The sequence below is a fragment of the Tupaia chinensis genome, unplaced genomic scaffold, assembly GCF_000334495.1.
Source record: "Tupaia chinensis unplaced genomic scaffold, TupChi_1.0 Scaffold000115_1, whole genome shotgun sequence".
In the NCBI taxonomy this organism is placed as follows: Eukaryota; Metazoa; Chordata; class Mammalia; order Scandentia; family Tupaiidae; genus Tupaia; species Tupaia belangeri.
This window is the reverse complement of record NW_006159579.1, coordinates 5,157,614-5,182,798: the sequence shown is the minus strand read 5'-3', so window position 1 is coordinate 5,182,798 and position 25,185 is coordinate 5,157,614. Positions and strand designations below refer to the sequence as shown.

Below are 25,185 nucleotides of genomic sequence, written 5' to 3'. Positions count from 1 at the left end.
CACTCACCCAAATATTGTCCTGTCATGCAATTTCCTTGGGAAATCAATTTCCTCATTACAAAAATCAATCTTGGATTCAGATCTCATTACAGGTTCCCCTTCCTCTTGCAGTCACAAGCTGCCTTTCAGAGGCTCCCAGAGCATTTTGTAGCACTAAATGATCTGCCCACCAGTCCTGTGGATTAGTTACCATTACCCCTTGGTGTGGCAATTCACTCTGCTGTCCTCAACATGGTTATCCTGTTAATACCAAAAGGGTTTCTCTTGTTCCCCACTTCAGATCAAGAGCCAAATCATCTCCTGCACCCAAAGGAAGATAGTGAGATTCTGCTGCAATCCAAAAACACCAAGGCCCTCCCCACCCCTCCTCAAGTGAACTGGTCCCAAAGAGGCAAGTCCACTAGTAAAGTGGACCTAGTCTATGCATCCCATAATCACCACCATACCTTATACAGCATGATAGTACACTCAACATTTCTACACCTGAACTTTTCAAGACCCTATACCCAGGACTGAGAATAGAACTACTTTGCATTCACTCTGCATGGTCTTCCCCAGTGTTTGACATATAAGAAATGTCCATTAAGCTGTGGATGAACAAGACAGGAAGGTTTGTTCTGAGAAGGAAATGAGCTAATCCATGTACAACAATCGAACAATACCTGATTTGCAAGTGATTGAGAGGAAGCGGTGGTAAAACAGACTCTGGAGCCAGACTCTTGGTTTGAATCCAGATTAGTCATTTACTTAGCCCTCTTTATGCCTTAGTTGTTGTGTCTGTAGATGGGGGCAATACTGTGACCTGTCTCATTGGGCTACTGTAAAGACTAAGTGAGAAAAGCATATAGAGCACTGGGGCCAGCCAGTATGTATGGTGGTTAAGGAAGATGGATCCCACATGGCTAACTGCACAGTGCAAGTCCCAAACCCGGTGGCTTGGAAAACACGCCAGGCACATGTACATGTGTACCCAAAAATCCCGAGAGGAGAAGGGACTGTGGTATGGTAATACCCCTGGTGGGTGATTTCTCATTCTCCTTCTTTCTCTCCAGTGAGCACACATGCCCTATAGCAAACTATAAAATACAGAGCATCTAGAACAATTTCTAGCATATAAAAAGCACTATGTAAGTGTGTGTTTTCATTACTATTATTACTGTCGTTATTACATCTATCTTCTCTGGAATGTGAGCTTCTTAAAGAGAGGACCTACTATCTTTTGTCTCTTATAGCCACAGATGCCTATTTAATGGAACTGAAGCCATGAAGACAAAGGAACATAAGCAAGGGCTCAGTAACTCCCACCTCTCCAGAAACCTGGATTCTGTAAGGAACAACATCCAGAGACTATCGTTCTTTAAAACATGCCCATATTTTAGATAATATTCCATATAACTGTTTTTCTTCATTATTATTTTTTAAGAGAGATTTTTACTATAGGGCGCATGCTCTCACTGTTAAGACAGAGAGATAATTTTTAAAAATGCATTAAAAATACCTATTTGATGACTGCAGTAAACTATATAGCCCCAGCTAGGTGCTACTTTATAGTATATTCATTCTAATCACTGAAGTTTATCCCTAAACTCAGACTTGTATTCATTGATATGTATATATCAGCTGTGCTTGCTACTGAAAATATTTAGATTAATTAAGATCTTTAGTGAATCAATAAAATGTGTGTGTGTGGGGGGGGGGAGGCATAGAAAGCAACCGTGGATACCAGAGACAGTGTGGGAGGAGGGTGGGACACGGCAGACGATGAGAGATAGGGAATCAAGGATGGGAATAAAAGCAAACTATACAGAAAACAAGAAATGGAAAATTATTTGTTGACGATAACACATATGCTGATGTGCTTGACTGAGCCAATACACAGTGTTCTGGATGGAAAATCTCATTTGGTATGCTGTAATGATGTACAGTTAATGAATGTAAATAAATAAATTAAAAAACAAAGATTTAAAAAATAAAATAAAAAGACAGCAAGACAGAGTCAGAAAGCAAGAAATCACCTCCCCAGAGGGGACATCATGCCATAGTCCCTTATCCTCATTCTCCTCTTGGGATTTTGGGCACACATGCACACGTGCCCATCATGAGTTTTAAGCCGTGGGGTCTTGGACTTGAACCGTGGTCGACTACGTGGGAATCCAGCAACGTAACCATTATACTATCTACTGGTCCTTCCTCATTCCTATTTTTATTCAAAACAATTTTTTTTCTAATTACAAAATAACACATTTTGTATAAAACCTGGAGAAGAAAGACAAGCCAGTCAAAAAAGTAAATGAAAATCATGCATAATACTATTAATGGGAAATAACTATTGATAATACTCTGGTATGTTTATGTCACTTTTCTCAATTCACAGACTCCACTCCCTGCAAAAGTCAGCCCATATAGCATACAGTTCTATATTCAATTTTTGCTGCTATTGGTAATAGAAGCTGAACAATTTCCCTTATCATTAAACATTCTGCTACAGGGGCCAGCAGGTGGTGTAGCAGTTAAGGTGCTGGACTCCCACATGGTGACTGGGGTTTGAGTTCCAGGGCCGGTGGCTTGAAAATCATGCTGTGTGCCAGTGTGCCCAAAATCCCAAGAGGATGGAGAAGAAGGGACTGTGGCATGGTCATCTCCCATGGGGGTGATTTCTCACTTTTCCTCTCACTCTCTCTGTTGCCCTCTCTCCAGCAAGCACATGTGCCCTATGGCAAAAACCTAAAAACAAACAAACAAAACAAAAACATCTGTTACAAGAAAAGAAGTGAAAACTGGACAAACTGCTGTCAGTCTCTCTTCTCCCAGGGCAAAATCCTCATTGATCACAACACTTTTCTCTGCTGTACCGATACATGACATTAGAATCCTTCTCAACCATCCTGGTTCAAGAAGAAACCACCAATCAATCATAAAGTAGGTATGGGAGATTAAGCTTATCTGCAATTCCTGTTCTAAACCATAAATTTTAAATAGCTACATAGTATTCCCCTGTGTAGATGTACCATCATTTATTTAACCAATCCCCCTTTGTCAGACATTCACATGATTTCCAATTTTTTCCCTGTAACAAATGACACTTAGATGCATGCATTCATAATTATTGTGTTAGGATAAATTCCCAGGAAGGAATCTGTTATGTCAAAGAGCATGTATGAATTAACAGATTCTGATATATTCTACCAGAAAAATACCAATAGTACATGAAGTGCCTGTTTCCCCTTACCATCTTCACAAACAGTATTATCTACTTGAAATCTCCTCCAATTCAAGGTGGGAAATAAGACTTATTTTTCATTTTCCATGTATGATACTAAGGTGGTTAAAACTTTTAAAATGTATATTATTTATATTTCTTCTGTTCTTGTTTTTATTATCAGGGTAGTCATGTTGTTTTTTAGATTAATTTAATTGCCAGAGGGCACATGCACTGACCAGAGAGAGACAGAAATGGGGAGAGGGAGAAATGGGGCATGGTCAGGCTACGATCCCTTCTCTCTTTCTCCACCCTGTCAGGATTATAGACATGCACACCATGTGCCGGGAGAGGGAGAAATGGGGCATGGTCAGGCTATGATCCCTTCTCTCTTTCTGCACCCTGTCAGGATTATAGACATGTACACAATGTGCCCAGCATGTTTTCCAAATCACCAGGGCCAGGATTTGAGCTACACAGTGGGCCATGTGGGAACTGGCTCCCTTAACCACTATGCCACAGAGTCAGCCATACAGTCTTATTTATTGGCTTATAAATACTATATTTTAAGGAATTAATCTCTGCCACACATTGGGGAAAAAATATAAATGAGAGGAAAGTGTTTGCCCTTTAATTTGTATACTGTGCATTTTTACATGAAGATGTTTATTTATTTATTTTGATGTAAAGGTTTTTCAAAGTTCAAATATTTGGGGCCAGCAGATGGTATAGTGGTTATGTCACTGGACTCCCACCCATGGCCGACCGTGGTTCAAGTCCTGGACCCAGTGGCTTTATTTTTTTTTTTTGTTTGTTTGAGAGATTTTTGCTATAGGGCATGTGTGCTTACCAAAGAGACAGACAGGAAGCAATCACCCCTCAGGGAAGATGACCACACCACAATCCCTTCTCCTCTATTCTCCTCTCGGGATCTTGGGCACACACGCACACGTGCAAGGTTTGAACGTTAAATTTCCAGGTCCAGGACTCGAACCATGATCAACTACGTGGGAGTTCAGCAACATAACCATTACACCAAGTGCTGGTTCCCCTAGTGGCTGGTTCCCCTAAGTGTGTGTGCATGCATGCCCAAGATCCTAGGAGGAGAAGGGACTATGGCATGGCCATCACTCCTGGGGGATGATTTCTCACTGTGTTCCCCCCACCCCTCACCCCCAGTATGTGCCCTAAGGCAAAAACTTCGGGGGGGGGGGCAAAAAGTTCAAGTAGTCAAATCTTTTCCTTTATATGTATTCTGAGCCAAGTCTTTTCTATGCTAAGATTGGATATATTTCATGGTGTACTTTCAGGTCTCTATATATTTAAATGTTTAATCCATCTGAAATTTATTCTGGCATATGATATAGGGCTAAGATCTAACTTTATTTTCTGTAAATGTTTGGCTAGCTGCCCCAATATCATCATCTTTCCACTACCCACAGATCTAAAGAAATATCATCTATCAGATACTAAATTTTAAAGTGTACTTTAATCTATTTCTGGGCTTTTCATTCCATTTCATTGATCTGTCTGCAAATTCCTGCGCCAGGACACACTTCCAAATTGTTACAGCTTTATGGTATGTTTTATGTCTATTATTGCAAAAGACTTCATTGTTATTCTTCTTTTTCAATACTTCCTAAACTGTTTTCATCTGCTTTTTATTCAAAATAAATTTCATAATTATTTTATCAAGATTTTCCTCTCATACCACCTTTTTCTTTTTCTAAGGTACTTTCCTCTGTGCTCACAAATAGAAAACTTTTTTTAGATCATTAGTTCCTCTCGCCTGAAGTGTAGAAGCCAAATTAGTATCATGACTCAGAAGGATTCAAATGTTCCTTGGAGGGGTGAGGAAGGTTGGTCTATATAATCCCTGAACCCAATGGGCTCAGCAACCTCTACAGTTTATTTGCCTAATGTGGGTACTTCAGAAACACACAATCAGAATTCTGGAGAATAATTTGACAAAAGATTTTAAAAGTTCACTTAGGCGAACTGTCAAGAGAGACTAGGCACAAAAGAGTAATAAACAAAATCATGTTGAGTACAAGGAGAAGATTCAAGGATTTGGGTAATAATCAGTGAATAAATGTCAGCCTGCAAAGAAGCCTCTGATGGCATCGAGCAGGGCTCAATCCTTAGGCCCGTTTAGATCAACTCTTTCTTTCTTTTTTCCAATCAATAACTTGAGTGAAAATATATAAAAGGCGAACTTGACAAACGTCAAAGCAGAAAGACATAGTAAACTCAGCAGCCAACAGAAGCAATTCAATAGTTCTTGATAGGCAATGATGTCGTGGCAAATCTAACCAAAGGAAAATTACCTGGCACCCATGTAGAAAACAGCACTGAAACAAAAAGCCAAGTACAAACACACGGGGTGTGGAAGATAAAGTTTCCTAAGAGCATGTGTAGAAAGGAGTTGATGGTTTACATAGAAAAGAATCCATAGTTTTAGTCAACTGTAACTGCAATGCAAATCAGGACCACAGGGAGAGCTGCCAGGGCAGAGGCTACTTCTCCCTCATCTCTGGGCACGCATCACGTGCTCCCTGGTCCACCACAAGGACTTGGCAGAGGCTTGCTACAAATCCTACTGCATTTTAGGCTGCTTAAGGAAGACAATACGGAGTTATCACACTGATTAGATGGCCCTAAAGTATTGTGACACCTGTAATAAGAACCATATTTAGAAGGGATATAGAAACTAATTCGAGGAAGCAACTGAGATTATAAGGAGTTTAGAAACTCTCTCTGAGAGTTCATTGAAATTCTTTCTCATTCTAAATCGTAATCATAAGATTTAAAGCCACCAAATGATACACTAGGTTTCTTTGGAATGCTAGATCTTTGTCAATGAGGGTAGTTAGTAAGAAGTAATAGGTAAGAAGACATATTGGGGGACCAGCAGTTGGCATAATGGCTATGTCGCTGGCTATGACTCTCATGTAGTCGTCTGTGGTCTGAGTCTGGGACCCAGTAGCTTAAATTCATGTCGGGCACGTGTGCGTGCGTGCCCAAGATCCCGAGAGGAGAATGGAGGAGAAGGCAATGATTGTGGTGTGGCTATCCCTTCTAGAGGGTGATTTCTCGCTTTCTGTTTCTCTGTCTCTCTCTGTCCTTCTGGCGAGCACACATGCCCTATAGCAAAAACCTCTCCAAAAAAAAAAGAAGGATATACTGGGCCAGCCTGTAGTGTCATGGTTAAGGTGGAAAACTCCCTCATGGCCAACTGTGTGGTTCAAATCCTAGACCTGGTGGCTTGAAAAAGAAGCCAGGCACACATACATGCATTTACAAAATCCTAAAAGGAGGGAGAAATAAAGAAAACAGATTGCAGCATGACCAGTACCCATGGGGGAGTGCTTTCTCACTCTGCCTCTCTCCTGTGAGCACACGCTACCTCCGGCAAAATTAAAAACAAACAAAAAAGATATACCAAGAATTAGACAGTAAAATGGAACAGTCTTTTCAATTCCTTCCAACTTTGAAATTCTTCCTGATATGTTTTACTAATGACTCAGTCTTTTTACATACAAAAAGTTGGAGGGAACCAGCAGTTAGTGTAATGGCTATGTCGCTGGACTCCCACATAGTCAACCACGGTTCGCGTCCCGGACCCGGTGGCTTAAAATTCATGCCAGGGGCGTGTGTGTGCGTGCCCAAGATCCCGAGAGGAGAATGGAGGAGAAAGGATTGTGGCGTGACCATCCCCTCTGGGGGGTGATTTCTTGCTTTCTGTCTCTCTCTCTCTGTCTGTCTAGCGAGTGCATGAGCCCTATAGCAAAAACCTCTCCAAAAAAAAGAAAAGAAAAAAAAAAGTTGGAGAACTATCTAAACACAACAAGCAGAAAATCAAACTGTGTTTGGGAAAACATCACAAAAATACGACTGGGTCCACTGTTGTGTAACAGGACACAGTGGGAAATGTCTGGACCTGGGAATGAGATGGACTGGGGTCACACTCCCAGCTGTACTATTTACTGACTATGTGACAGTGCACAGTGTGTCCACAAGCATCTTTTAGGCACATACAAGGGACAGTCACTGTGCTGGATACTGTAGATGCAATAGGTAACAAAATCATCCCAGTCTCTGGCTTCTCGGAGCTCCCAGTTTAGAATGAATAGAAACAATCTAATACAATTAATTTTAAAGATGCCTGCTACTTCCCAAGGAAAGTGCCACTGGAACACATGGCATGGGATCCCAGGCTGATCAAGGAAGACAGAGAATATTAATTAACCTCTAAACTGCAATTTCTTTATCTTACCAACCGAATTACTGTGAGGATTAGAAGATATATATAAAGTGCCTAATAACAGCTGGCACATAGTAGGTGCTCGATAAAGCTACATACCCTCAGGGCTGCTACACTATAATGAAGCCCATTTTCTTTTGCTTTTGCTGATGAAGTACAGCCTACTCATCATAAAGCACGCACTATTTGCAGAGGGCTGTCTTTAGGGATTAGGTATACCTTCAGCAACAGAGCTGGAGGAACAGATCAAGTTAGAAGTGATGGGAAAGCAACAGAGCAACATATTGAAATAATAACCCAGGCTGAGATGGGGTCATCCATTCCATGTGATATGACGGAGAATATTCTCCCAGCCTGCCTGCCTGCCTACAGACATTTGTTTCAGACTGGCAGGATGTTCTCCTGCAACCATAGGACTGAATATAAACAAGGGATCGGCAAAGTTCAAAAATACTGGAAAAGCAACAGAACCTGACAAGTCTGACGGGCAACCACAAAACCGGCGATCCCTGCTGAGGGAACACCATGGATATGACGGAGAATATTCTCCCAGCCTGCCTGCCTGCCTACAGACATTTGTTTCAGACTGGCAGGATGTTCTCCTGCAACCATAGGACTGAATATAAACAAGGGATCGGCAAAGTTCAAAAATACTGGAAAAGCAACAGAACCTGACAAGTCTGACGGGCAACCACAAAACCGGCGATCCCTGCTGAGGGAACACCATGCTGCCCCCAAACCTGACAAGTCTGACGGGCAACCACAAAACTGGTGATCCCTGCTGAGGGAACACCACACTGCCCCCACCCAGCAAAATCAGCAGTTCTCAAGGTGTTGTTGTGGGACTCCAGGCTGGGGGTAGACAGAGGCTGGAGATCCTTCTGGGGGTCTGTAAGATCAAAACTATTTTACAATAATTCTAACAGGTCATTTGCCTTTTTCACCCTTGTTCTCTCAAGAGTGTACAGTGGAGCTTTCCAGAAGGATACATGACATGCAATGATATCGCTGCCCCGATAGCTAACGGAATGTATACTTGTGGGCCCTTTGTGTTTTCTAGAATTTCCTAAGGAAAGCACTTTGGGGTACTCAATAATTTAAGAGTACAAAGAGGTCATGAGACTAAAAAGCTGGAAAATCAATAAACCCAGTAAGTCTGTCCTTGTGAAAATGAAGAGAAGAACAATTAAAGGACTTGCCGGGCAAACAGCACACTCTACTCAACATGATGGTTGGGAGAAAGGCCACACAGTGCAGAGTGGAGGCTGCATGACAACTGCCAACTGAACATAAAAAGCAGCTGAACGAAGAGAGGCATTCTGGGTATACGATCAAAATGACAACTGCATATGTGAGAAAATAAATTTGGCTGTTTTTTATCTCAACCAGAAAGTTTTGCTTCATTCAAATATGCTCTAGCAATTTTCACCTTAATTGCACCTCGCTGGTCTAGAGAATTATGAAAGACACTACACCAGCGAGAGTCTAAGAACTCAAGGTTAGAACACAATGTCTTTCCTAACTGCTTTTGATGGGGGAAAAAAATTCTTTATGCATAATTTCAAATGTTCACATGTTTTGATTTTAAAACTAAAATAGTACATAAATTCTGTCCCAACAGGAAACACTGGTGCCTTTATAAAGTAAAACGACGTTTTCTTGAAGCCAGTTTAGGAGTGGGACCAGGGCACCTGTGGTACCTAAGAAGTAGACTGCACAGACTCACTGCTCTAAGCTGACAGAGGTAGACCTGCCACGTGAGCAAAGGCAATCCTGTCATTCCGAGCAGTAAACCAGTGAGACTGACCTATGGCATCGCTTCCTCAGTATGTACCCTCAGGTTCCAAGAGATGGGGATGAAGACAAAATAAACTACACAAGTTTCTCATTTCACTTAGCACCTGCAGCATGGCAAGCATCATGTCAAGCAGAGAGACAAGACACAGTCCATCTCCTTAAAGGAAACCACCTCCTAAAAGAAACTTAAGAGTCCGAGGCAGGAGTCACTGAGTAGAGAAAGAATAAAGCAAATGGTAAAAATGTTAAAGGCCGATGACCATTTCCACCGTGGGCAAGAAAGTAAGGCAAGACGCTACTGGTAGGAGCATAAATGGATACCGTGGGGAACCTGGCAATGGCTATCAAAGTTTAAAACGTTTACACTTTTCGATCTGGAAATTCAACATTTAGGTATCAGTCCTCTAGAAATACACTGACACATAAAAAGTTCAATGCAGCATTCTTTAAAAAGAAAAAAAGCTAATAATTTTTAAAAAAACAAATGTCTAACAATAGGAAAGTAATTAGATCATGGTATTCCGAGCCATGAAATATTAAGTACTGGTTAACAAAACACAAAGGTAGGTAAGCATATAAAGGTTGAGCATCCTTAGCCCAAAAATCCAAAATCTGAAATGTTCCACAACCTAAAACTCTTTGAGTACCAACATGATGTCACAAATGGAAAACTCTACACCTGACCTCATGTGACAGGTCAGTCAAAAAATTGCAATATAAAGATACTGCAAAAAAATTAAGGCTGTGTGTATAAGAAACATAAATGAATTTGCGTTTAGGCTTGGGGCTTATCCTGAAGATATTTCGTTTTGTATGCGCAAATACTCCAAAATCCAAAAATATCGGAAATCTGAAACATCCCTGCTCCCAAGCATTTCAGGTGAGGTATACTCAACCTGTAGTAATGTAGAAAGATCTCCTGTTATGTGACCCAAAATGTCAAGGTGCTGGGGCCAGCAGGTGGTATAGCGGTTAAGGTACTGGACTCCCACATGACCAACCATGGTTCAAGTCCTGGATCTAGCAGCTTGAAATTTATGCCAGGCACATGTGCATGCGAGTCCCAAATCCCAGGAGGATAATGGAGAAGGGACTGTGGCATGGCCATCCCCACGGGGAGATGATTTCTCACTTTCCCTCTCATAGTCTCTGTCTCTCCCATGAGCATACACGCCCCACGGCAAAAACCTAAAAAATAAGTAAAAGTCAAGGTACAGAATATGCACACTATCATTTATATAGAAAAATTTGCATTTAGGTGTTTAGAAACAATCTACAAGAGTATTTATAGAACTGTTCACAGGATGATCTCTATAAGGGAATAGAAGAGCCGTCAGTGCAGTGAAGGAGAACTTTCATCTTTTCCCCTGCTTAGATACTATTGCTATTTTTCACGGTGACAACATATTGATGTATTACTGGTGCAATCCAACACACCATACAAACAGTACAGTACAACAAGTGTCAACGTATGGTGGGCATCAACACAAAGCCTAATTAAAACTCTAGCACTGAAGGACCAGCAGTTAGCGTAATGGCTATGTCGCTGGACTCCCACGTAGTTGACTGTGGTTCGAGTCCCGGACCCGGTGGCTTAAACTCACGCCGGGCACGTGTGCGTGCATGCCCAAGATCCCGAGAAGAGAATGGAGGAGAAGGGATTGCGGCATGGCCATCCCCCCTGGGGGGTGATTTCTCGCTTTCTATCTCTCTGTCTCTCTCTGTCTGTCTGGCGAGCACACGTGCCCTATAGCAAAAAACAAACAAACAAACAAAACAATAAAAAAACCTCTAGCACTGAGCAAGTTGAGCTCTGACGTAGCTAGTCCTGCTGTCCAAGGGCTATGGTCTTAGGGCCAGCACTAAGACCACACTGTCTACCTCCCCATCCACAGTACAGAGCACACAATGGACCACACTGGCCTCACCAGGTGGCTGTGAAGATTCCATAACCCCAGACGCTTCCATGCCGTGGTTCGTGCCCTTCACGTTGTCTGGCTAGCCTGCCCGTGGTCAGTCTGTCTGATAACATCACGATCACTCTTCAAGGCCTACTACAAATACCACCTTCTCCATGAAGCTGCCAATAGCTCCAAACTTGGTATTTATTGCTTCTTCCCCTTACGTTCCGCATCTTTGGAAATACATACTGCCTTCTACCTTGCATTTAGAGTCAGTCTGTACCCTATAAACTTGTGTGCAAAGACTGTGCTATCCAGCTCTTAATTGCCTAGTGGCCTTGGGCATATTAAGATTCATTAAAAGTGTATGTCCCGGGAGAAAAAAAGGCATGGAGGGAAGAAGAGATTTAGAACATTGTAATCTGTATAAATACGAAAATCCCTTTAGTCAGGATTCAAGGCTGACTGAAAGATACTGGATTCCTCTTTACAGCTCTTCACAGAGCACTGAGGTACCAGCGTAGTAACAATCACATTAACTACCATTTCATAAACACCCACTTTGTGCCTGGTACTGAGCTAAAATACTTGCCATTATTCTCATTTCATCTCCACAATGACCTTGTGAGGGGGTATTATTTCCTTATGCAGATAAGATACCCGAGGCTGAGAGAGGGGAAGTGTCTTACGGTCACATGTGAATCACACCTGTGTTTGACTTAGGACTTTTTTTTAACAGTAAAGCTATCACTAAAGACAGTTGTGATCTATTTTCTTGGGTATTAAGAAGAATAATCCAAGAAAGAGTTAGCATAGCAGGTGTTTCTAAAGGGCCTGCTCACAAGGACGCCCTAGGCTCACAGCTGGGAACTTGGCTTCTGAATCTTTCCCTCAGTGAGGAGGTGGTTTGCCCTCCTGGGTCACTGAAGAGCTGCTTTCCCTCTGGGAGTTTAGACTTTCGGTAGTTGTTACCAGCAGAGGATACCTATGTGAATAGCTCCCAATAAAAATCCTGGACTTGGAATCTCAAGCAGATTTCTTGGACAGAAACACTGCACACACATGGATGCATTTTGGCACTGGAGAAAGAAGCCTATCCGTCTGACCCTTCCCACTGGAAGGGAAAAAAATGTACAAAGACTGTACTTGAATTTCTCCAGACTCCACTTGAGGTATCTTTTTCTCTTGTGATCCTGCCATCCACTCTTCTGTAATAAACCCCAGCCCTGCATATCACTGACTCCGAGTCCTATCAGTCCTTCTGGTGATTTCCTGAACGTGATGGTCATCCTGGGAGTCCGAATCCAAATCACAAAAGCCAAAGCAAACAAACCCAAAACCAAAAAATCAGCAAACAAAGCACTACAGAGGAGAAAGGGTAAGAGCAAAACAGAGCCTTACTTCTCTGGATTGTCTGGAAACTTGATCCGTAACTCTTGGTTTTTGTACGATCTCTTTTCAAACGTGAGAATCATTTTCTTCACTGAGCTTTCATCCAGTGGCTCCTCCTGGAACAAAGGGACCAACGCAACAGCGTTAGCTTACAGGGGTTTCACATTCAGTTGCCACTGCTTTCCTGGGGCTCTTACACCCTACCTCACTCTGCCATTGACCTTTGGGGGTTAAATGTGGAATATACATTATCACCACCACAACGATGAGGATTAAGGGTCTCTATTGCATGCTTCTGGGTATCACTCTGGGTATTTCACATAATGCCCAATATCTATAACATAGGAAATTTGCTTTAAGGTACTAAAGACTCATTCATTCAACAATTTTTTTAAGTGTACTTATTTATTTCTCTCATCAGAGAGAGAGAGAGACAGGTACCCTACAGGGTCTTCACACCATGATCCACTCCCAGTCTCAGCTGGCCCAGATCAGGGACACATGTGTATACCTGGCATGCTTTCGGAGGTCTCAGGACATGAACACAAGACCTTTCCCAAGTGGGTCCAGTTGCACTGCCACTGTGCCACTATCTAGCTCCTCAAAAAAATGTTTCTTGAATACTATATACAAAAGGATAAGCAATAATGTTAGATAATAGTATTCAGTATTTATCTTATCCTTCCCCTTGGTTTTACAAGGTAAGGCTCAGGGTTTTTAAATAACTTGGGTTTTGTTTTTTTGTTTGTTTTTTGGAGAGGTTTTTGCCATAGGGCACGTGCACTCGCCAAAAAGACAGTGAGAGACAGAAAGACAGACAGAAAGACAGAGCCTCCAAGGGGGGATGGCCACACCATAATCCCTTCTCCATTCTCCTCTCAGGATCTTGGGCATGCACGCACATGCACCCGGTGTGAGTTTAAGCCACCAGGTCCAGGACTCGAACCATGGTCAACTACATGGGAGTCCAGCAACATAGCTGTTACGCTAACTGCTGGTCCCTTAAATAACTTGTTTAAAATCAAATCCTGGGTCAATGACAGCAGCCCTTGATCTCTTCCCCACACCAGAATTCAGAAAACTAGAGTTTACAAATCCATCCTCTGCCTATTTTTGCACGGCCCACAAGCTAAGAATGGCTCTTAATTAGCTAGAGTCCCTGCCTTGCATTTCTTACACATGACTGTGTCTGGTCTTCACTAGATGCTGAGAAGGGATTCAGACAGGTAGTTAGAATCCCAAAGTAGCCTCGAGAATTTAGTAACCTTGCCCAGAGGGAGCATAAAGAACTAGTAGACCATACAGAATTTTCTTACTTCATACACTGGAATAACACCTACCAAGATAAATAAAATGAACATTTGATAATTACATTTTTTTCTGGGAAAAAAAAGTCTACACTACAATTTCAGAACTGTCTTGTCTTCAGTTTTCTTTCCAGTTTAAATTAACATGGGGCAATGTACCTGCCTCTCTAACATTCTCCCAACACCAAGCTTCACAGCTTTATAGTTGTTCACCATAATTCACACCTAAAAGCAATGCAGGAATTGCTACTAAGAGAATCTGCAATAGATCCTTTTGGAAAGCACTGAATTATACCTAAGTACTCAAAAACGTTACCCATTACATTATTATTACATTTCTATTTTCATATATCAGGTTTGGGTAGAGGGTACCTATTAATTCATCTGGGCATGGTACATTGGTAGTCTATCAATGATGCCTGAATCCTGAAGCACCCTGGACACCTTGGACAGCCACCCCTTCCCCAGGGTCACAGCTAAAGAGAGGCTTGCGGAAGTGGTAAAAAGTGAAGTCAGGCTCCCAGCTCAGTCAGGACTCAGAGCCTCACTTCACTACTTATGGCCACCTGGCATTGTTCCTGAGCTAAGCATCTTCCTCAAACCCTCCCAAGTCCAGCTGATCCTACTGCACACATCTTCCTGAATTCCTCCACTTGGCACTTAGAATAAAATCTCAAATCCTTCACATGACCTCTTTAAGGCAGGTCTGGCAGGATCCAGCCCGGATCATCACTCCAACCCCAAACCAGGCCAAGAGCCCTGTGTCTGCTTGTTCACAGCTGACCCTCCAGTGCCTGACACACAGCAGGGACCGCTGAAGGTCTACGGAAGGAAGAATGGAAGGGAGGGAGGGAGGGGTGGATGAAAATGTTACCTGTATCTTCCAAGGTCAAAGAGCTGACCTAAAGAAATGACAGACATAAAACTGCTGTGTAAAACATATTAATGTAAGCTGTTACTGTTATTACTAGCAGTAAGGACAATGTGAGGTTGCTTGAAAGTAGTTTAACCCTTTCCTAGAACTTTTGATTATTCTAATTAAATCCTGGTTGCAAGTAATAAATAATCAAAAGCTCTAGGAAAGGGATACATTGCTGTCAAGCAAGGTCAACATCCCTTGCTTTTCTGTCCCTGAGCTGACACCTTGTATCCCCTGAAGAAAATGTTAGTGTTCATACCACTCTTGAGGGATTTGCAAAGTCCTAGCCTCTCCAGGGTTTGGCCTTCCCTCCTTTAATTTCTCTCCGACTCTGGGGGAAAACTGAATTATCAGTCTTAGTCATCGGCCACAGCAGTATTTCCAATAGCTCAACGTCAGAAACCAGAGGGAGATTTCAGAAAGATGAATGCTGGTGATGGAGCACAAAAAGGACAATAATATTTTACAAGTTCACGTGACTTTATGGGGGCAAGCATCGCTTGTTTTTCATCAAATGGGACTTTGGTGGCAGTGAGAAAATAACTCCTGGACTTGCAGCCTTCCATGTGTCATTTTTACAAAGTGATCTCTTTTTCCCTGTCCCTTAACAGAAGGGCTGGTCTCCACATCACATTACTGTCTCCCAGGCTAGAAACCTCTTACCCGTGACAGGTACTACCCTAATCCTCCAGCACCAGCTTTGCCCTACCTGAGAATTATACCTGCCAATTAATCGCCGCTACGGGGCTGACAGACTGAGCAGGGGCTGCTGGAGTGGGGTGGGGTGGGAGGTAGGAGCTACACACATGGTTTGTCTAAGCCCTGGCACGGCTGCTGCCCTCAGAGAGGAAATTCAGAAATTCAGGACTGTCTCCCACCACAGATTGCCGAGGTGTCATCATCCTTTAGGAGCAGACCCTCAAATTAGCACTAGTACGAATCTAATGAGGAAAGATATTGTCATAACACAGTAAAGACCTTTTTAGAATACGAATCCATTTTTTTTCTTCTCAGATTCACACTCCAACCTCATTTTTTAAATCCAAACTTAGCATCACGTCTTTGAGGGAACCAGAAAACAGCTGGCTCTTAAGAATCTATTTCCATAATTCATATTGAACAAAATGTCAGAGTGAAATAACATACAAGTTAACACTTAAGGATTTGAAAAGACACAAAGGTAAGGTCATTTTGTTTTTAATCACTGATATTTTTTTACCTCTACTCTTCTCAGCTTCATTCATTTATTCACTCAATAAATATTTATTAACGACCTACCCAGGTATTGCACTGAGTGCCAAAGCCAGAGCTGTGAACAAACGAAACAGTCTCTGTTTTCAAGGGAGGTTGGGGGAGGACAGTGAATGAGGAAACAAACACAAATTTGAAATCATCGTACATGCTGTGAGGACAATGTACACAATAAAGTAGTACGAAAATGAGAAAATGGCTTACAGGCTACCTCAGAGAGGGAAGACTTCCTGGAGGAAGAACACCTGGACTAAGACATAAATGAGAGAAACCAGCCATGCCAAGCATTAAGAGAAGAAGAGCACTCCGAGAGACAGCACAGAGGTCAGTGGACCGGTGGTGAGGAACACGCACAAAGGCCCCGAGGCCTCTTGAGTACTAGCATATAGAACCTGTTGAACTCCACTTTGTGGCTCTGTTAATGCCATTTCCTTTGCCCCAGAAGCCCTTCCACTTGTTTGACTGACAAAATTTGACTCCTCTCTTTTTTTAAAGAATTATTTTAATTTTGTTTATTCATTCATTTATTCTTTATATTTGACCAGAGAAAGAGACACACGCAGAAAGAGAGAAAGTGAGAAAGGAAGCCACCAGGTCTGGGACTCGAACCATGGTGAGTCATGTGAGAATGTCCAGTGCCTTGGGACCAGCAGTTAGCATAATGGCTATGTCGCTGGACTCCCATGTAGTCGACCACGGTTCGAGTCCCAGACCCGGCGGCTTAAACTCATGCTGGGCACGTGTGCATGCGTGCCCAAGATCCCAAGAAGAAAATGGAGAAGGGATTGCGGCGTGGCCATCCCCCCCCCGGGGGGGGGTGATTTCTCACTTTCTGTCTCTCTGTCTTTCTGGCAAATGCATGTGCCCTATAGCAAAAAAAACCCTCAAAAAAGAAAAAAAAAGGAATGTCCAGAACCTTAACCACCATGCCACCTATTGGACCCTTGACTCCTTTTTTAAAGACTGTTGAGGGCTGGCCTTCTAACCTAAAGGTTAAGAGAGCCAGATCCACATGACCGACAGCGGTTTGAGTCCTGGCCCCAGTGGCTTGAAACAGGACAGGATGTGTGCATGCATGTCCAGAATCCCAACGGGATGAGAAATGGAGAAGAGGGACTGTGGAGTGACCATGCCTCTCTGGAGGATGCTTTCTCTCTCTCCCTCTCTCTTTCTGGTAAAAACATGTGTCCTCTGGCAATTTAAAAAAAAATAAAAGAATATTGACTATATTCAAAAATGGAAGTGTAGAAGCTTTCCCTGACCCCCCTTATCAACACCAGTAACCCCTTCCTTCTAGGTGCTCAGAGTTCAGTGCTTGGGACTCAATTATAGCACACAATCCAAACCCATCTGAAACTCTATCTGCAATGTTCTCTATGTTTTGCAAAATGCTTTCCTAACTTTATCATCCTACTTAACCTTCATGCCAACACTATAAAATGGGAATTCTTAGCCCCATGTACAGCCGAGAATGCGAAGCTCGGGGAAGTTAAGTATCTGACCTAAAATGACACCACAGACACTGTGTGGGGCCAGCCCCCAGCTCCCAGCTCCCACCCCAACCTGCCACATTACCTCTTCCTCTTCCTCCTCGCCCTCCCTGTCAATGATCTGAAGCAGCCTTTTTTTGTCATCATCTGCATCTTCCGCCACTGTCATTTCCTCTTCCCGACAGCGGCCACGTTCTCGAGCTCCTGCTTGCTTCCGACGCATTTTCAGCTCCTCCTCTTCATCATCCCGGGGACGTTTGGTACCCCTGTTGGGCTGCAAAAGAGGAAAGAGAAATTCACGGTTTTAGAGCTGGGAAAGACGAAGACAGGCACAGACAGCAAGTATTCTAAACCCTACACTTTCTAAAAGCACCACAGCTGAGGATTTCTCCCACAAAATGAGGGAAAGCTCTGTAAGGTCATTTTTCAGACTCTTAATGATTCTATAAATATTCCATAAAAGTCAGTGATTTTCTATTTCACAGAATTTTAAAAATACGTAATTTGACCACTTCACAAAAGGTGAAATACAGAAATTGCAAGGAACAAAGCCACCTTGGGATGGGAACACTGCATGGGGCTTGCCTACTAGTTAAGACCCCCAATACCAACCTTTGACACTGGTTTTACTTTATGCCTTATATTACAAAGCCTTTTTTAAAAAACTTTACAATCATTCACAAGTAGTTCAAACACAGACTATTACATATGTAACTTCCAAAGGTCTACAACACTCCAAAATCTATTTTACAAAAGAGAAGAAGACGACGAGAGGCCAAACAAAGAAAACCTAAATAGACACTTCTCAAAAAAGGTGAACTAAAAAAAACTGTGCAATAGACATACCAAAAAAAAAAAAAAAAAAGCTCACTATCACTAATCACCAGGGAGATGCAAATGAAAACCACAGTGAGATATCATCTCACACCTGTCAGAATAGCTATTAGCAAAAAATGAAAAATAAGTGTTGGCAAGGGTCTGGAGAAAAGAGAACTTTTGTGCACTGCTGGTAGGAATGTAAATTAATACAGCCATTACGGAAAATAGTATGGAGGTTTCTCAGAAAACTAAAAATAGAATTACCATATGATCTAGCAATATATATCCAAACTGATTCTATCTGCACTCCCAAGTTTACTGCAGCTCTATTCACGACAGCCAAGATATGGAAGCAACCCAGGTGCCATCATCAGTTACATGAAGAAAGAAAATGTGGTACATGTACATAATGGAATATTACTCAGCCTTGAAAAGGGGGAGGTCTTGTCATTTGTGACAGCATGGATGAACCTAGAAGACATTATGCTAAGGGAAATGAGCCAGGCTCCAAAAAGACCAATCCCGCCTGCTCTCACCTGTATGTGGAATCTAAGATTGCTGACCTACAAAAGCTGAGAGGAGAATGCTGGTTTCCAGAAGGTGAGGGAGGAAACTAGGCAGAGAAAGGGTAGATCAAAGGGTCCAAAGTTTCAGTTAGAGAAGAGGAGTACGTTTCAGTAACCTACTGCAGAGAATGGTGACTAAAATAATAATGCATCGCATCTGTCAAAACTGCTAAAGGAGTAGACTTTACATCTTTTACAGCACATGAGGTGATGGACTCGTTCGCCTGATTCGATCATCTATATCGCTGTACATGTACACATACAGCAAAGCACCACTGTACACCACAAATAAGTACCTTATTTGTCAATTACCAAAAAAAAATTTGTTGAACTACAAAATTTTTTAAAGGCCCAGAGGCCAAGATTTCAATGTCCCGCAGACACTAGCATCACTGAAAACAGAACTGGCACGAGAGCAGAGCAGAGGCCTCCAGAGCTGAGGTCCTTCCCCCTCCTCTGTCAGGACCACGTTTTCCCTTTTACAAGGCAATTCACAAAGGAGTCCTTAATGCTGTTTCTATCAAATTAGAATAAATCAGGGCACTGCTGCTACGGGCTTCGGAGCGGAGGAGAAACAGCTCTGTACCTGACAGCCAACGGCCAGTGTCTCCACTGAGCTCGGCTTACTCCTGAGGCACTTTGGGGCGTAACATCTCTAAGCCTTAGCTTCCTCATCTGCAAAGGAGACGATAACGCTTTTCCTTGTGACCTTCCAAAGGGGTTCCTACAGTGAAAAACCCTGAGCTATGAGAGTACTAATTAAAAAACAAAGTGTCACTATGAAGTAATCCACGTGATTTCTTCATCTCCAACAAAACGGCTGTGTTAGGCTCCTCACTGGGCCCTTCTCTAGGCGATACCATCATTGCACCCACTGATGGAATGCTAGGTGCTATGTGTAACGTCACTGCCAAACAGAAGAAAATGCCACACTCACTGCCAGCCTGCTAAGTTGTTTGGTAATAACAGACAAATTTCTATTACACACATTGCACATCTCACCTTGTGACTGTCACTGAATTGCACTATGCCAGCGGTAGAAAGTCATTCCCTTCTATATTCACATATCCTGCTGGCTCCACATAGCAGGTGCTTCGGTAAGTCTGAGCATATGATATTGCTTTGCAAACTCACATTAGACAATTTAGTTTCTGGGATACCACCTGCTATTTTTCACTCTTGCTAGCCTCCCTAGGATAGATGATTTCTATAGGAACACACCCTACTTCCCTAAGTACAAAAATATACTGTATCACTGCTCTACTTTAAAAAAAAAAAGAAAGAAAGAAAAAAGAAATCAACCTGCTAGTAACCGCAGAACGCAAGAAAAAGGAGGTGGTGGTATTCATGTGGGAAGGGGAAGGGAAGGGAGCTTCATGCTAAAGGAGGGCAAGCTTCAAACTAGAAATCTGCAGCTCCCCAGCAGGTAAGGAACTTCAGCCCCTGGGAACACTAATTCTTTCAGGCTCATGAAACAAGCCCTGCTGTGATTCTGATTAGCGTGAGCCTGCTGCAGCGGCCAAGCCAAGGCCTGAGCTCTCCACGGAAAGGAAATTTCTGGATTGTTTATCTCCGAGGGCAGAGAGGAAAGGCAGTGGACCACAATTAAAAGGAGAAAGCTAAAAGTGCCACGGTTAAGAAATGCAAAATAGAAATAACACTGGAGATGTCTCTTGAATACATCTTCTACTTTCCTTCTCTAAAACAAGCATTTCAAAGGTCAAGGGAAGAGTTTCATTTTTACCTCTAATAATTTCCCCTAAAACAGAACCTTCCTTTTGCATAACTTTAATCTTTACTACATCCCTGGAGGGAAGCAGTTAGCAGTTCTATTTTATAAGAAGGGCGAGAAGATGCCTGAGTATTTTTTATTATTATTATTTTTAGTAAATTCTTGCAAAGACATCCTGGTCCCTTATGCAAGCTGAAGCTTATCTGAAAATTTTGCTAGTCTACCATAGTCCAGGATCCTAACTAAAATGATCTGAGGGACTTTCAGGAGAGAACATACACTAATAGATAGAAAACCTTGGTTAAAACAGTATTTCTTAAATCATTAATGGAACCACAGAATCTATTAAAAAATGGTAAGGCCTGGGAGCTAGACAGTGGTGCAGTGGTGACACGATGCTCTGAGAGGCTGACTCAAATGGGAAGGTTTCAGGTTTGTGTCGTGGGACCTCCCAGGGCACATGCCAGCATGTGTGTGGCCTGCAATCCAAGATGGATGAAGCCAGGGGTGGATGACAGCAGGAACTCTGCTGGAAGATTCCCTCTCTTTCTCTGTCATTCACAGAAGACAGAAACTTAAACAAAAGAAAGAATTCTAAGCCTTGAAGGGTCCTTCAGTAAGCAATCGGCTGGCCTGGTGGCAGTCTTAGACCTCCAATAGGGCCATGTCTAAGGGGGGACATGAGACTAGATAGGGCCAGTGCAGCAGCTTGAGACAAAAAAAAATAGTTTTGTTAACCTTTATAAACAGTCTAAACACAACATCCCTAAAGGGCGATCTTTAGGTCCACCAACGTTTCTCCAACCTCTTCCCCTTGCTCACAGGACGTTAGCTCCTCTCATAACTCTGCGGCAGAGCTGACAGAGCTCACCAAGATGCACTGACACAGCTCCTGCACCAACGTAGCACCACCCACCTCCCTCTCCAACAGATGGGTAAGCTGTGCCCTGGTGCACTTTATTTCAGCATTTTTCTTTTTTCTTTAGAGAGAGATTTTTGCTAATAGGGCACATGCACTCGCCAGAGAGACAAAGAGACAGAAAGTGAGAAATTATCCCCTAGGCAGGATGGCCACGTTGCAATTCCTTCTCGATTCTCCTCCCGGGATTTTGGCCATCCATACACAAGCGCCTGGCATGAGTTTTAAGCCACCATACCCATACCTGGGACTTGAACTGTGGTCAACTACGTGGGAATCCAGCGACCTAACCATTATGCCATCTACTGGTCCCTATTTCAGCATTTTTCTAACCCAAGGCAGAATGTTTAAGAACTTCAGTTCTTTACTTCTCTTCTCAATCCTCAATTGTCTCCTTTTCTTTCTATTGTTTTTTGTTATAGGATGTGTGCAGAGAGGAAATGAGAAATCACCTCCCCACAAGGATAAACCACAATCCCTTTTCCTTCACCTACTCTCAGGATTTGGGGCACACACGCATGTGCACACAAGTGCCCAGTGTGTTTTTCAACATCCCCACCCACCAGGGGAGTGGCTACACCACAGTCCTGTCTCCTCCATTCTCCTCCTGGGATTCTGGGCACCCCTCCCCTCCCCGCCACACATACATCATATGCCTGGCATGTTTTTCAAGCTTCCACGTCTAGGAAGTCAGCCATGTGAGATCCAACACCGTAACCACCATGCCACTTGCTGGCCCTATCACTGTCATATTAATAAATATTTATTGAAAAAATGAATCTTAACCTTTATTAATCAGAGTGGTCAAATCTCAGGAATGAGTAGAGACTACTTGCAACATTAGTGTTTGAAAAGAGACAAATTGGGGCCAGCCAGGTAGTGTGGTGGTGAAGACAGCTGGATAACATAATGCCAACTGCGTGGTTCGAGTCCTGGACCTAGCGGCTTGCTTTCTCACTTTCCCTCTCTCTTTCTCTCATTCTGTCCCTCTCTGGTCAAATTTAAATAAATAAATAAAGTGAAATAGAATCATTCTTAAAACAAAACCAAAAAAAAGAGATAAAGTCCTGTGAAAGGTCCATACTAAAAATTATAAAGCTAGCTCAACATTCTGACCTAAAAAAAAACCACCTTGATTCTATGTACCCAAGAGAGAGGGTATCAGTTACATAAAACAAAACAAGAATTGTAAGTAGGGAAGAAGCTCAGAGCTGTCAAACTGATTTCACTACAGGGGATCCAAAGGGGCTCTTGATCCAGAAAGAATATAACACTCAGGGCCTCAAAGGGAGGTCAACAGCAAGGGCCAAGCTCTCCTCGTGTCTTACACAACCAATCCCACGGGCCTTAAGTCACTCTTACCAGTCACCTTTGGAGATTAATGTGTTTGGGTATCTGAAAGGTATTTGGAATCCCTCAAGATGAAGGAATGACAAAAGCAACTGTTCTTAATAAAGTCATTTCTCTGCTTCTTCTGCCCACAGGACTAGAGGAAAAATGATTTAACTCTTAACTTCTGCTATACCAGAACATCAGCCTTGCAGGGTTTTTACAACCTTCCACATTCCCTGCCTTACTCCCAATAGGTGGTGAGTGACATAAAAGCTCACGAAGCATTTGCCACCCTCCAACCACACAGCTGGGAGTCATTCTAGGATACATAAAGGATTCCCACTTACTCAAAGCTTATAGTAGGCTTCAAGATAATATATATGATGCCTTTACTTTCCAATAATCTTGAAGCCTATCGTGTATGAATGTGTGTGCGTGTACACATGTGGTGTTTTGTGTGTCCATTCAACCCCTCCCCTCTGCCTGGAGAAAGAAATCAAGACATCTCCATGAAAGCTTGGAAAGAGTTAAAAAAAATTAAATAAGCAATCTGCCTAGGATACTCCCTGTGTACCCAGACAATATCCAACCTAAGCTTTAGGTCAAATTTTTCCCTGTTTTTTTTTTTTTTTTTTTTTAATTAAAAAGCAGTGAGAAGCTGTAGCTATAATGAGGGGCTGTGGGAACACGCAGTTATATTGGGCTCAAAGTAATGTACCATAGGAAGAGGCTACATCACCAGAACGAATCCTAAATTAAAACTCCACTATGAGACCAACTCCATTTCCTCTGAGCGTGCAATCTATATTATCACATTTATGGTCTGTCTCGACCTCAATTAGACTTAGAGGTGGGGGGAATAAAGCAAGCTTCTATAATAAGCAATAATGGTATCATTATGATAAATTATGAAAACACACAGTGTAATTATTAATGTGAAGAACACATTTGTGTCAGGATATAACAGTGCAAATGTGTGTGCATGTGTCTAAATATAGCTCAGCATTCCAGGTTACCCAAGTAAGAAAGGGGATAATTCATAAAAAGTACTTCTGTGTTACTGGGGGTGGGGAGGGGGTGAGGGAGGAGTCCAATTTTACTAAAGCAATGGAAAAAGCCAAAGGAAGTCTTCTGTAACCTTGCAATAAACCAGGGATTCTTTAGTAGAACTAAGGAGCTTAGGTAATTTCAGGAAAGGCTCTTCCAAGTGGGGCATGAAGTGCTATTTCTAAATATCAAACAATAGAAAAGACTCAGAAATTTGGGCTAGAAGAAAAGATAATCTAGTCTCTCTCTTTGTACAGAACAGGGAAATCTGGGCCAATGGGTTTGTCTGTGATGAGCAAGAACATAACCAATACAGTGCTCTTCTTTCTTCTTCATACTAATTCAGGGCTAGCTGGAAAGAAAGTAAGATGTCTAGATCACCAGTAAATAAAGAGAGCTACTATCAAACCATAACAATGTAGACTAGTCCCAGAAGCCATCAACAGGAAAAGGCTTCTATTTTTTTTTTTTTTTGAGAGAGAGATTTTTGCTACGCGTGCGCTCGCCAGACAGAGAGACAGAAACAGAAAGCAAAATCACCCCCCAGGGGGGATGGCCACACCACAATCCCTTCTCCTCCATTCTCCTCTCGGGATCTTGGGCATGCACGCACACGCGCCCAGCCTGAGTTTAAGTCACCGGGTCCAGGACTCGAACCACGGCTGACTACGTGGGAGTCCAGCAACATAGCCATTACACTAACTGCTGGTCCCAACAGGAAAAGGCTTCTAACCATCATTAGAGCTAGTGATTCCTAACCTATCTGCAAAAGTGATATCCAGTATGGAGAATGAGTTGTGAAGTCAGATTTTCCAAAAATTCAGATCCTGGCCCTTCTACCTTAGCAGCCCTGGAAAGTAACTTCCTCTAGTCTTGAGTTTTCTACAGTCTGTAAAGTGGGAACGATAACCTCTTCTACACAGACATCTCTGCCTGTCTGTATGTGCGCACATAAAGGCCAATGTTTCTAAAGCACGGAGCACAGTTTGGCCCACAGGACATAAACATGTGGCGTTCCCTATCTCTCTCTGATACAACTGATGCAAAATCAAGGTTCAAGTGGCATGGTGATTAAGGCAGCTGGATCTCACATGGCTGACTGTGGGGTTCAAGCCCCAGACCCAGAGGCTTGGAAAACATGCCACATGCATTATGTGTGCATGCCCAAAATTCTGAGAGGAGAATGGAAGAGAAGGGACAGCCCCCTTGAGGAGAGATTTCTTACTTTCCCTCTCTTGCACTCACTCTTT

General features: G+C 42.6%; 1 protein-coding gene across 1 annotated transcript in view; it reads right to left on the bottom strand.

Annotated features, from left to right (window-relative positions):
* Positions 1-25,185, bottom strand: part of CTNNBL1 (catenin beta like 1) — a 207,577-nt gene that overhangs the window by 143,829 nt on the left and 38,563 nt on the right. Inside the window, exons 2-3 of the mRNA XM_006144120.3 lie at positions 17,606-17,794; positions 12,563-12,669 (exon numbers count right to left, since the gene is read on the bottom strand). Of these exons, the coding sequence (XP_006144182.1) occupies positions 12,563-12,669; positions 17,606-17,794 (296 nt within the window). The remainder of the gene's footprint in view (positions 1-12,562; positions 12,670-17,605; positions 17,795-25,185) is intronic.